Here is a 14,680-nt window from a genome sequence, read left to right as displayed (position 1 = left end):
CTTAATTAACATGTATGTAAAATAGATCTTTAATTTATTTATACTTACTTTTAACAGTTTGTTGAAACTTTTATACTGAAATTATTAGAAAAAAAGAAATTTTTAAAAAAATAAACCTAATTTTAGTTAAATTGTGCTTCCAACTTTTAAAAGGGTTTCTTTCTTTCTTTTTTTAAATTTTTAAGAATATGGAACTATTTTTTTGGATTTTAAGTTATATAAATTAAATTTTTTTTAATAAAATAGAACAAAAACATTTAAATAGAAGAGATATTTTGTTATTTTTTTATTCAGTTTTATATTTCTTGTTTTTTGTTTTTTAATTATTTTTTACGATTTTTTAAAATTATATAATAAACTACATAGAGCTGCATAAAGTATATTTATTTAATTTATATTAATTTTTTTTATTTTAGTGTTTGTTGTTGTTGTTTTTTTATTAGTTATAGTTTATGTTAAGAAGTTTTTTCTTTTGTATGTAAAATTGTTTTTTGTATTTATTTTGTTTGTAGTTTGAGAATAAAATTTAAAAAAAAATTTAAATTTAATTAATACTTTTAGTTATTAACTATATTTAGTTATTTGAAAAAAATAAAATAATAAATAAAAAGTGAAAGTTGTATAGTTTATATACACAAAATCTGTTATTATTAATCTATTTATTTAAAAGCTAAAAGATATTTAATAATTTTACATATAAAAAATAAATTGTATTATTTTAAATTAATATTTAAAAACTTTTTTATTTAATTTTTGTTTAGTTTTGTTTAGTAATTTTGAGTTTAGTTATACAATTTTTGCTATATTTTTAAATTAGTAGTATTTTTTTGTTTTTAATATAAAAAGGTTAAAGATAAATTAACTAAACTTTAAAGGCTCTAAGCCAAGTTAAATACCTTTAAAATCTAGTAAATTTATAAAAGGAGGGATTTTTTTTAAAGTTTAGTAAAAAAATGATTTATTTTTCTTACACAGTGACCACAGGGAGATTTTTGTTAAATTTGTTTTTTTTTCCTGGCGCTGACAGGGGGAGCTATGGACCAATTAGTTCTTAATATATTTTATACGTTTTGTGCTTTCATATTCATGTTGTTTTCCTTTATGGAGTAGTAGTAGTATGTATGTATGTATGTATGTATGTATGTATGTATGTATGTATGTAGTAGTGTACTTAGTTATATAATACAAATCACAATAATTTTATTTTATTTGTGTGTGTGTTTATTTTTTTTTAAGATGATCATTTTACGTTACACTTACAGTTAAAATTTAGTTTTATTTTTTTGTTTTCAATCGCTGGCCATATAAAAAATATATTTTAATTTTTGTATATTTTTTTTTTGTAATAATAAAGTTTTAAGCTGAAAAAGAGTTTGTCGAATTAAAAGAAAAAAGTAACAAAAAAATAATAAATAATATTGTTTTTCTTTTTTAAATCATATTTTTTTATTATATTTTTTTATTGGTTTTTGGTACATAAATTGTTTCTTCAATTTCATTTTTAATCGCTTTTTTAATAACTACAAATTTTACATTTAAATTCTTTAAAATTAAAATAATATATACAAACTAATAATAATTAAAAAATAATTATAATTAATTAATTTTAAAAATTTTTTGAGCGTTTTCTTTTAATAACAAAAATTATTATTTTTTACATTTATGTGATTTTTGTTTTTTTTATATATTTTTTTAATATATAAAAAACTAAGCCGAAACATAACAATTTTGATAATAACAATTATTTTTTTTTAATAAATAATAAAAATATATTTTTTTTGTTAAATTTTTTTTTTATTTAAATTTTGTAACTTAAAAAATTTGCCGAAAATATCACAAATACTTTTTTTTTGAAAAATATGGTTTAGCCAGACATGAAATTTAGTTTATCACAAAATGTTAAAAAAATAACTTTTTGTTTTTTTTTCCAAAAGAATTTATAATTATTTTATTTAACAAAAAATAGGAAACATTACAATAAGCGAGTGTAGTTTTTCTTGTTTCAAAAAACCTTTCAACTTTGAAAACAATTTTTTTATAAATTTTCCTCAACTTAAAGCAAAATTAATTTTAATTTAAAAAGTAGGAAAAAAATTTGCATTTTTAAACGAAAAAAAAAAAAATGTTTTGTTTGAAGTAAATCAAAGCAAAATGGCAGTTATTGTTTTAAAAATAAATTATAAAGAGAACAAAAATTACTAATGGGTGGGAGTGTTTTTTAATTAAAAAAAGTCTTAAAAAAATGCATTGATTATTTTATTTAAAAGTTGACTGCCTTTAGTAAAAGAAAAATAAACTTTAATTTAAAACCTGAATGTAATGTATTGTTAGAAAGTTAAGTAAAAGAAAACCCAGGCAACTTAAGAAAAATAAGGCTAAATCGTTTTATTTTTAATAAACCAAACATGTAGAGCGTTATTCGACAGCCTTGGGATAAATATTTATGAATAAAATTTGTATTAACTGTTGAAATGTTGACACATTATCAATGAGTTATTTTAAAGCTGAATCTGTCATAACTTTAGCAGCTATTTTTCTTGTTTTTCTATGATTAACCGTTCAGACCAGGCATGGAAATAATAATTAGCTGTTGAAATGTCTACACCTTTTCAATTATTAACTTAAAAGCTGAATCTGTCATAACATTAGCAGCTGTCAGTAATGTTTGTCCACTGTGCAGTTTTTCTTGTTTGACCTGGTTGATATTAGAAAACTTTTTTTGGGAAACTTTTGATTTTTGTGTGTGAGAGAAAGAAGTATCAACCATCTCTTTCTCTCACACACAAAATCAAAAGTTTCTCAACAAAAGTTTCCTAGTGTTAACCAGGTCTTTTTCTATGATTAATAGAATGACTAGGTATGGATAATTCAGTACCCTATTACTTTTCTAAATCGAAGAATACAACGCTACACTGACATCATTTTTGTCAGTTAAAAATGTTTTGTTAAAAGGTTCACATAGTAGTTTTATGGTAGCCTAAATTATAGTCTATAATGAAGTCTATAGTGTAGCTTATAGTGTATTCTATATATAGTCTATAGTGTAGCTTTAAGTGTAGTCTTTAGTGCAGTCTATAGAGTAGTCTAAAGTGCAGTCTATAATGTTGTCTAATAGACTAGTCAATACTCTAGTGAATGGTCCAGTCGACTGTTTAGTCTATAGTGTAGTTTAAAGACTAGTCTAGTTTATAGTCTAGTCTATAGTCTTGTCTATAGTCTAGTATGTAATCTGTTCTATAGTCTAAATTATAGTCTAGTATATAGTATAGTGTAAAGTCTAGTAAATAGTCTAGTATATAGTATAGTATATAGTCTAGAATATAGTCAAGTCTATAGTCTAGTATATAGTATAATCTAATATATAGTATATAGTCTATTCTATATTCTAGTCTATAGTGTAGTCTACAATATATTCTATAATCTAGTCTATATTCTGGTCTATAGTCTAGTGTGTAGTCTTGTCTACAGTCTAGTCTACGGTCTTGTCTACAGTCTAGTCTATAGTCTTGTCTATAGTCTAGTATATAGTTTAGTCGATAGTCTAGTCTACAATCTAGTCTATATTCTAGTTTCTAGTAAAGTTACATTTTCCATGCCTGGTTGGAACCGTTAAAAACTCTCTAAACTATAGATAGGTATGTATGTAAAACATAGAAAACAGTGTTGCCTACCTTATCAAAATAATATATTTTTATTTCTATTGAGAATTGTAGCGAAAAAAAGCTCCCTGAATGCAAGAAATAATTAAATAACTGTTTTAAAGATTAATAAAGAAATTTTAATGAAAAAGACAGAGCTGTAAACTTTGTGTAAAAATCAAAAGAAAAATTTTAAATAAAATCATAAAAAAGAAAAGCAAGATATTATTTTAACAAAAATGTTTTTTTTTAATCATGGCACGTTTTGGAACGATTATATACAATATATATTATAACTTTTTGGGAAAAGGCTTGATTTAAGAACAGTGATTGTTAATTAATTCAAAATTAATAAAAAATTCTGTACAGCTCTGTCTTTTTTTATATTTGTATGTAATTTTAATGCCAATTTGCTTTTAATTTTGGTTTTGAAAATTTTTAAAGAAAATTTTTTTGTTTAAAAATTGTATTAGTTTTTCCTGATGTTTTTCGAGAGTATACATTAAAGAGAACCAGTAAAAGTAAAATTTTAACGGGATTTTTTTTGTTTGTTTGTTTGTTTGTTTGTTGAAAAGAGTAGTGGTGGTAGTGCAAAATGATAAATAAACATTCCTCTTATTTATCTTATAAAATAGTTTAAAAAGTAGTTTAAAAGAGAAACAAACTTTATAATATATAAAAATATTTTAAAACTAAACAAAAATTTACATTTTTTTTTAAATTTTTATAAACTAAAACCTATGTTTAATATAATTAATTATTTTTTTATTTAACTTTAATTAAATTAATAGTAAAACATTAAAACTGAAATGCGTTTGAGGTATATTGATATTTGTTTGTAGTTTAATAATAATAAAAAAATTATAAGTGTAAAAATGTTTTCTTCATTTTAACTTTATAAGTTAATACATTAAAAAACAAAACTTAACAAAAAAAAATTATAGTTAAAATAATTAAACTTTTTAATAAAACTTAAAAATTATACTTTTTTAGTATTTAATTAATAAACAAAATTATAAAAAATATATATTTTTTATATAAACTAGTTTTTTTTTATTATAAAACAGCAACTAAAACTTAACAAAAATTAAAATTTAATAATAATTATTATGTTTAGAAATTAAAAAAAAATAATTCTAAGAATCAAAGAGGTAACAAAGAAACCTTTTACATTTCTTATGATTACAATTGTTTTAAAAGTTAGTTTTTTTATGTTTTTATTTCTTATTTAGTTTAAAATTAATTAAAAAAAAATAATAAAAACAAAGTTTTCAAAGAAACAATTGCATATTTTAAAAAATTTGTTTTGCATATATTTTCAAAGAGATCATGCTGTAATTAAAAATTTTATTTATTTTTAAGTTTTTTTTCTAATAGAATTTAAATTTTTCATACAAACATTGATTATTATCTTTGAAAATTTAATTAAATTATATATTTATTAAACAATTGTTATAATGAAAAAATATATTTTTGTTTACATATAATGAATACATTTGTCCAATTCACAATCGCTGTTGTAACGTTGTATGTTGTATTTTTTTATTTTTTTGTTTCAAGATTTCATCGATTGTGAATTGTACAATAAATTTATTGTTCTCTTTATATAAACTTGTTAAATGTTGTTTTTTTTAAATTTAAACTGTTTTAAACAATTTGCGAAACTTTGTTTTTATTATTTTTTTCTCTCAGTATAATTTAGTAGATTTTTTTTAGCATGTAATTTTTAGAGTTTGTGATATTTTTGTTTAATAATAATTAGATAGTTTTATATATAATTTAATTTTAATTTTGCATATAGTTTTTCCTCTTTTTTGTAGTTTTACCAATTTTTTATGTAATTTATTTGTTTTTTTTTTTAATTTTATAATTTAATTTTATTACAAGAAACCGTACCATTAGTTTTTGTTATAATTTTTTTAAACTTTTTGTTTATAATTTTTTTTTGAAAAATTTGTTTTGTTTTTTTTCTTTATTCTCGATTTTCTTAGCAGTGAAACCTTCCAATTAGTTATAGTTTGTGTTTGTCAGTTATTATTATTAATATATTATTAATTTTTATTTTTTGAAATTTTAGTTTTTGTAAAGTAACTGTAGTTTAGAAAAAAGCTGTAAAAAATGACACGTATTTTTTGTGGGAGGGAAAGGGACTGTTCGTGTTTTGGGAACGCGAATTAAGCTTTACATTACAAATTTAATTATTGAGTTCTTTTTACATGGATTTTTCTATTTGAAATTGTTTGGTATGTATTTTTTTAATGATTTAACATGTTTTGTTTTTGTTTTTACTTTGGATGTTGCTGTTAGAATGTATTTAGTTTTTATTTTTTTATATTACATTTTTTTTTTAATTTTTTGTTTAAATTCTTCTTAAGCTGTTCAAGAGAGTATTTTTCATAGAAATATTTTTTTAAGTTAATAGTCTTTTTGGTGATGTTATTTTTTTCAGTGTATTGAAAGGAAAATTTTATTGGCAGTTTAGTAATAGAGACAAAATTCTTAGTGAAAAATTGTTACAGGGTAGTTTTTAATATATAGTCTAAAGTCTAGTACATAAAGTATAATCTATAGTCTAATTTATATCTATAGTCTAGTCTATAGTCCAGAGTATAGTCTTTAATAAATTCCATGGTCTAGACCTTATTGTAGTCTATAGCATAATATATACAGTCTAGTCTATATTCTACATAGTCTAGTCTTTATTCTAGTTTATAGTCTAGACTTTAGTCTAGTCTATAATAAAGTCTGTAGTCTAGTGCATAGTCTAGGTTATAGTCTATGCTACAGTATAGTCTATAGTCTAATCTACAGTCTTGTCTTTATCCCAGTCTATAGTCTAATCTATTGTCTATTCTATAGTCAAGTCTATAGTCTAGTCTATATGAGAAATTGTTGCAGGATAGTTTTTAATACAGTCTATAGTTTAGTCCATAATCTAGTCTATAGCATATTTTATAGTCTAGAGCATAGTCTAGGCTATAGTCTATGATACAGTCTAGTCTATATTCTAGTCTATAGTGTAATCTATAGTCTATTATATAGTCTGGTCTATTGACTATTCTGTAGTCTAGTATGTAGTCTGGTCTATAGTATAATCTACTCCATAGTCTAGTCTATAGTCTATTCTATAGTATAGTCTATAGTCTATTCTATAGTCTAGTCTATATTCTAGTCTATAGTCTAGTCTATATTGTAGTCTAGTCTGTTAGACTATATCTAAGAGTGCAGTCTATATTGTAGCCTATATTCTGGTCTATAGTCTAGTCTATAGTCTTGCATATGGTCTCGTCTATAGTGTAGTTTAAAGCCTAGTTTATAGTCTACTCAATAGTCATGGCTATAGTCTTCCATAATCTAGTCAATAGTCTATCGTATAGTATTATCTATAGTCTAGCTTATTGTCTTGTCTATAGACAAGACTATAGGTTATAGTCTAGTTTATAGTCGAGTCTATACTATTGTGTATAGTGCAATCTATAGTCTAGTCTGTAGTCTACCTTATATTCCATAAAATTAGTTTAGTACTTTAAAATATTAAAAAGTACTAATTAGAAGTTACAATTTTCCATGCCTGATCTTAATAGTTATATTCATTTTATTATTTGCTCTCTATATTCGTCATTTTGCTTAAATTTCCAATTTAATAATTTTTACCAATAATTTTTCAAAAATACACTGAACAAAACACCTTAAACATACTTTTCGTTATAAGCCTCATTTTAATAGTTTATATTCGAACAGAAAACATTGATTGATATTAACAATTATTATATTTATAATTATTTTTTCACGGACGCAAGAAAAATTCTCTTTTGACAGCTTAGCAAGTATTTGGTTTTTGGTATATTGTAGTTTTTGTTGTTATTGTTATTAGTTTTAAAGATTTTCTATTGTTTTATATATAAAAAATGTTGATTGATTTAAATTATTTGTTTAGTTGTATAATTAATTATTTATAATAAAAAAACACAATTACTAAACATAAATGCACATTAGGTTTCTTTTGGTAGTACGTTTGTTTTTCAGTGCAATTATTTAAAAAACAAAAAATCTTAAAAATTATAGGAAAAAGTTTTACATTAAAAAAAAATTATTTTATAATTAATAATATTTTACATTTAACAACATTTTAAAAATTAAACAAAATTTTTAAGAAATAGTTTTTACATAAAATTTTGTTTTTTTTTCAGAGTTTAATTAACAAAAAATATAATTTAAAATTATTAAAAATTTTGTTTAAGTTTTTCTTTTAGTATTTGATAGTTTAAATTTAGTAGTAGACAATAGAAAATATTAGCAGGATTGTTTTGTGCTTGTTTTTTTGTTACGTGTATTACACTGATAAAAATTGTTTTAAGTAAAAACTGTTCTTTTTTTATACATTTATGAATTTAGTTTTCTAATATTTTTTGCATAAACATGAATGGCCTAATTTTTTCAGTTTTAACATTTATCATGTTATTTTTCATTTTTAAGTTTATGTTTTTTTTAAGCAACAATATTTGATATTTTTATAGTTGTTGTTGTTTTTTATATATATATATTTGTTTATATATAAGAAAAAATATATATGTATATATAATTAAAGTGTTTTTTGTAAATAATTTATAATTTATAGCCATAAAAATTGTTCACACATACACACACTCACTCACTTTCAGGCATTATTTATCTCTAGCCCGTTAGTTTATATTGTGGAACCTAGTTTAATAAGACGATCTGAGTGTTTTACTCTTAAGTGTGAACGCAATGTATCAATGCGACTGTAGGTGGCTGGACAATAGGGACAATTCGAACGTTGGGCCGTGTGCGAGTGGAAGTGATGCCAACGATTTGTTACCTCTTTGCCGCAAGAACGACAACGCCACATTGTGCCAGGATCACGGGACGGTGTAAACATATTGTGATAGGACATTTGATGATGTAAATTGTGTGCTGAGCCTCCCATACTACCTGTGGTCGAGCCAATCGTATGCAATTGATTTAGACTCTGATGATGACTACTCTCGCCCTGGTGATGACCGCCATTTGTGCCGCGCATTATATTCTCCAATAGATAATCGTTTTTTATAGCCGCATCCAATTGTAGTCCATAAGCATGTGGCGGCGGTGAGTCCGATAGCGATGATGTTCGAGAAAACGATGATCTTCTATAGGGAGTTCTAGACAGACGTCCTCGGGATACTGTAACCAATGAAAAAAAAGAGAACACACACCACATAATGGGGCGAAAATCAGCCCAAGAACAACAAACAGAGTGAAGTAGTATAAAGTGTATTTTTTTTGTTTTTGTTTTGGATTTGCTTTTTATATAAAGTAGACTTTTATAAAAAAAATATGTATGAAAAATTTTAGAGTATTTTTTTTGTTTATAGAGAAAAAAGTGTTGAAATAATATGATAGTGTGAGCATAAAATATAAACTTAAAAAAATAATTAAAAAATCTTAATAAAATATATAACTAAAAGAAAAATACACTAACAAAAATTAAATTACATAAAAAGAACAAAATCTAAAAAAAAATCATAGCTGATAGAAGCATTTTTATAACTAAATAAAATATTGAAAGAAATTCTAAGAAATCTTATTTAAAATTGATATAAAATTTGTTTTTTTTTTTGAAATTATAAAGCCTTTTTCCTTCTGTTATAATTTTTACTTTTAATTATATATAAATCTAACGATTTTACTTAGAACTATACCAAGTTCATATTGAGTACATCTTAAACTGGAATAGATTAATTCTTAATAATTTTGTTTTTAATTTAAAAAAATTTTCTGTTCTACTTTCTACATCATTTTAAGTTTTACAATACAATAAAAGTTTTGTAAACTAGTTTTAAATTCGATTGATATTTAGGAAAAATATTGACTATTTTAAATTATTTTAAAGTGTTATTTTGAAAAACTAGAAAATTTAAACTAAATATTGATATATGAAAAATGCCACAAAATTTTATTGAAATTCTCAATTTATAACATTTTTTAACAGATTCTTTCAGATCATTAACAGATACCTCGATTCTTTTGCGAAAGTGTGCCTCTTACTAGTAACAGAGCATACCGCTTTCGTCGCTTTCAAGTTGCAAACGCTCGTATTTCGTCATAGACTCGCACGAAGAGCGTAAGCCTATAGTTTCGGAGAGCAAATCTATGAAACTTAACTTCAATGGTGACTGGCCTGGATTTGCCAAGGCAAAAAGGAAGAACAGAGTATAATTTACTTCCATTTTCAGTGAACTGTCCTAGCTAAGAATAGAATAATCTGCTAGGAGTCAATTTCCTGCACGATTTAATGGATCTATGAGAGGCTAACATTCGATAAATAGAACCCTTTATTATTGAGCGAAGTGTACTCTAATAGGCTAAAGCGGACAACTCATATAAGTATCACAAAGGGATCAAACGAAATGAACCCCAGTATGTACCCAGTGTTAACAGCACATGAAGGTTAACAGGTTAACCTTGCAAACTGTTAACCGTATTGGATTTTAAGAAACCAGAGTTACGTTTTACATAATATGGTTGGCAGTCGTCAACGAATGTGCGAATGTAATGGGAAAGGGGAGCTCAAAGTAGTTAACTTGACAAATGTAAATCCATTCGACACAACGAGGTCTAAGTGAAAACGTGCGGATGTAGAGAGGACGGCAAATTTCTGGAGTTTTTTTTTAGAAATTAGAACCGAATATATTGAAAGTGATATTATTCCGAAATATCATCTTTCACAAACACTGATTGGAAAATTCTCAGACAATTAGGGCGATATCAGGACCGTATAGGATTGCACGAAAGATTTAAACGTATGTTATCCCAGTGATAATGTTTACATTATATGAGAGGCAGGCTACTCGGTAGTAGTAGGCAACGGAAGTGCGAATGAAATAGTTTTGTAGGAAAACAGAGTCGAAGTTAACGAGGGCTGAATTATGAGAGCTAGGCCCATCGGGAGTAGTCGAGAGATCGAAGTAGTTAACTTGACGAATGCAAAACCCTTAGACGGTTAAAAGTATGATCGAATGGGATGACTTTTGCGAGAAGCCACCTCAAAATGAAAAAGTCTGAGGTTGTTTGTATAATGGTACGTATGTATTCTGAATGGACACGTTTGAATTTAGTCAAATTCAGAACATGTAGAGAGGACAGTGAATTTCTGAACCACACCTAGTTTGTCATTATTAGTTTTTTACCAAATATCTTAAGAGTGATGTTATTTCGATTGGAATTACGTCTAGGAAAGTGAGTTTCTGAACATCGCATGATAATACAACATTCAGTGAAAACCGAATCAACAAACATTTTCCTTTAACAGGAGTGCAAGTGGCTTAGGTGTATTTCTTTCATTTATACATTCATCATCCTATCAATCTAAACTATTTGGCCATTTTGAATTGAATTTGTAAAAATTATGTTTTATTAAGCTTTCCTGCTTTACTGCTACAACTCTTATGATATTTCAAAATATTTTTTTATTCTAAAAATAAAAACAAATGACTATTTTTCTGAATAATTTTATAGGTTAATTTTAGATATTACTTACATTCCAGCGTGCAAAATAGTATAAACCAATACAAAAAAATTATTTAATATAAATATTTTAACGATTTAATTGAAAAGTGATTTGAAAAAATGCCTCCGTTGTTAATTTAACAAATTTTATAATTTGTTTATTTTTCTTTTCATAGGGATGGTTTTTGTTGTTGTAGATATTATATATAAATTTTTTTTTTAATAACATGAATAATAACATAAATTAGTCACAAACGTTGGGTATTGATTTTTGTTTTAGCAATTAACAAAAAAAAATTTTTTACACAAAAAATTCGCACAAATGTAGGAAAAATTACTAAATTTTTTTTGGGTGTAACGTCTGTGCGAATTGTATACTAATGTTCTTTTTTTTCTTATAACAATAATCTTAAATTACTTTTAAATATATAAAATTATATAAAATAATTTTTATGAAAAAAACACTAAAATATATAAAAAAAAATACTTACATTAAAAATACATAGAGTTTAGAAATTATAAGAAAATATTTAAATAAATTTTTAAAGAAATAAAATTACAGGAAATTGGGCCGAGATTTTTTTTAAAGTAGAAGAAGATTTTTCTTTAAAAAGTAATTATGTGGCAGAAATATTTGTTAGTATTTTTTTTCATAAAAAAACCCCTAGTTGGAAGCACAATTATATTTTTTGTTGTTATAAAAAAAATATATTAAAAAAAATTTATTGTAAAATAAAAAAATATATATTATGGTTTGTTTTTTAATTTTTTGTTTTATAATTTTTGGGATTTTTATTGTTGTTTTTTGTTTGTTTATATTTAAATTAATATCTTGCTTATTATAATAATTTAAACAGTTTTGTTTTCTTTTAAAACTTTTGTTGTTTATAGTTTAGGTTTAAATATGTTGTTGTTTTTGTAATTGTTGTTGTTTGTTGTTTGTTGTTTGTTGTTTTTATAAAATATATTTTATATTTGTTAAATTAAAAAGAAATAATAATAATAAAAAAATTTTAATAAGTTGTTTTGATATTTATTTTCATTTAGTTTTTCTTTTTTTTTATTTTGTATAAAATATAAAATATTTATTTTTAACATAATTATAAATTTTTAGTAATATTATTTTTAGTTTATTTTTTTAATAATTAATTTATTATTTTAAAATAACAAATGCTTGGCTTTTGTTTTGTTTGAAATTATATTTTTATATATATTTTTTATTTTCTTTGTATTTAAACTAAAACTTAAGCTTAAAATTATTAATATTTTTTTTTTTTAAATTTATATATAAATAAATCTTAACTCTAAAATTAAAAAAATATATAATAAAAAAACAATTTCAGTATTTAGTTGGTTGTAGATGTTATTTAATAAAAAAAATTTCAACATATAATTTATTAATTTCAAATTAATTATTATTTATTAAAAAAAACTTAAATTAAATTATAATTTTTTTGGACAAAATTTAAAGAAAATCCTATTAGGTGGCATAATTAAATATTAAGGCAAAACAGTTTTACTTAAAACAATAATAAAAGTCAAATAAGGAGCTTAAATTCATCATTAATCGCACATACGCTAAGCGAGTTATTAGTGCGGGGTCAAAGGTTACAAAACTTAGTTTTTTAAATAGCAATCATAGTCTTTAAGTAAACTATAGGAAATTGAATTCCCTCTAGAAATGATAAAAGCTTCAAATCGTGTACAAGGCATAATAAAAGAGATATTCTTAAAAAAACTGTAATTTGTGACCTTTGACCTTAGTACCAGTTTTCTATTTAGAAACCCAAAACACTTATTTCAAAATCTATTAAAACTAAGAAAATTGAATTTACTATAGAAGTAATAATAGCTGCAAAACGCTTACAAGGCATAATAAGAGAGAAATTCGTAAAAAACAGATTCGTGTGACCTTTGACCGTCAATATCTCTCCTAGCGCATATGAGATTTATGATGACTTTTAATACCATATTAATAATGCTCAGGAGAAGCTATGTGTCAATTTTTGTGGTCTAAATTTGGATATTTAAAATTAAAAAAGAATTTTAAATTTTAAAATTCGAACACAATTTTGAAAATCTAAAAAAAATCTCTTTTAAACTTTTCAAAATAATTTTGCTTATTTCCAATAAATTACAATTTTAATTAAAAGACAATTAACAAAATGCCACCTAATTTATAAATTCTTTAAATAATTTCCTTTTTATAAATACAATTTTTAATCAATTTTTTCAAAAAAGTCTTGTTTTAGATTTAAAGATTTCTTTTAAAGAAAAATTTTTAAAACTATTTTAATATAAATTTTATATGTTTGTTTTTTTTTTGTGGTAGGGGGTGGGGGTATTGTGTTGTTAAAAGGTTTTATTTATTTTTAATAAATTGCACAATTATTATGTTTTTGTGTTTGTTTTCACAATAAATTCCTTTATAAAATTAATTTAAAAAAATTATAAATAATTTAAAATATATATTTTTGTTTAATTCTCATTTTCATTTTATTCTTTAATAAAAAAAACAAATTTATTTATAATTTCTTTAATTATATTCTTTTAGTTTTGAGTTTAAAAGAAAACTAGTGATTTATTGCACATACGTTTTATTAGTTTTTTTTTAATTACTTTTTAAATTATTTTAATTTAATTATAAATATTATTGCATTTTTTTATGAATTACATAGAACAAATTAATATTCATTTTGCTGCTTTATTAATTAATTTAATTTGTTTCCATTAATTTTAGTTATTTGGATTTAGCACCATTTTTTTTGTTTTGTTTGTTTTTAACTCATTTCTTGCTTTTCTTGTTTCCTTCCTCTCTTTCGCTAACATTTCTAATAATTTTTCATTTTTTGCTTTTTACCATAATTATCACATTCTTGAAATAAATTATTAAAACAAAAGTAATAATATTTTGTTGTTATAAACTCTTTTTTTCTTGGAGTTTTGTTTGCCTTAAATAGTTTTGTGCACCAAATACATTATTTGTTCTTTTCTAATGACCAATTTTAATTGTTTGTCGGTTTTTTGTGTGTGTTAATTTTAATTACGTTAATTGCATCATAATTATTTTTTTTATTAATTAATTAATTAATTGTTGGTTGGTAGTTTTTTTTTTTTTTGTTTTTCAAAGACACATACATTGAGTGAATAATTTTTTTTTAATTATAAATTTATGTTAAATTTTAGTAATTGTTTTAGTAATTATTTTCTTTTATATTTACATTATTTTAAAACAGTTTATAGGAAAGGGGAGGTTGAGTTGAGAAAGGTGGTTTTTCAAAAAAAATGTGGTAATTTTTTTTTTAACTATAGTATGGCCAAAAATTTCTTAGTTTTATTTGTTTAAATAATTTATTATATTAAAATATTAATTAGTATGAAAGAAATGATAATATGTTAAAGCCTTTTGTATTTTTAATACTGTTTTAATAAAATTCCTTTTTTTTGATAAGCTGCCTAACATTTTTTTAAGGCTTTTAAGAAAGTTTTAGGTTTAGAGATTTATTACGATTCGACAAACAATACAATTTTGT

The 14,680-nt window shown here is 22.9% G+C and overlaps 1 protein-coding gene across 1 annotated transcript in view; it reads right to left on the bottom strand.

Moving 5' to 3' along the window:
- Positions 1-8,162: 8,162 nt before the first annotated feature.
- Positions 8,163-14,680, bottom strand: part of LOC111681546 (sex determination protein fruitless) — a 415,139-nt gene continuing 408,621 nt past the window's right edge. Inside the window, exon 8 of the mRNA XM_046948231.1 lies at positions 8,163-8,822. Within this exon, the coding sequence (XP_046804187.1) occupies positions 8,326-8,822 (497 nt within the window). The 3' untranslated portion in view covers positions 8,163-8,325. The remainder of the gene's footprint in view (positions 8,823-14,680) is intronic.

This window comes from Lucilia cuprina, chromosome 4 (genome assembly GCF_022045245.1).
Source record: "Lucilia cuprina isolate Lc7/37 chromosome 4, ASM2204524v1, whole genome shotgun sequence".
NCBI classification, from domain to species: Eukaryota; Metazoa; Arthropoda; class Insecta; order Diptera; family Calliphoridae; genus Lucilia; species Lucilia cuprina.
Note: the sequence above shows the minus strand (reverse complement) of the source record. Positions and strands in the feature narration are given on the sequence as shown.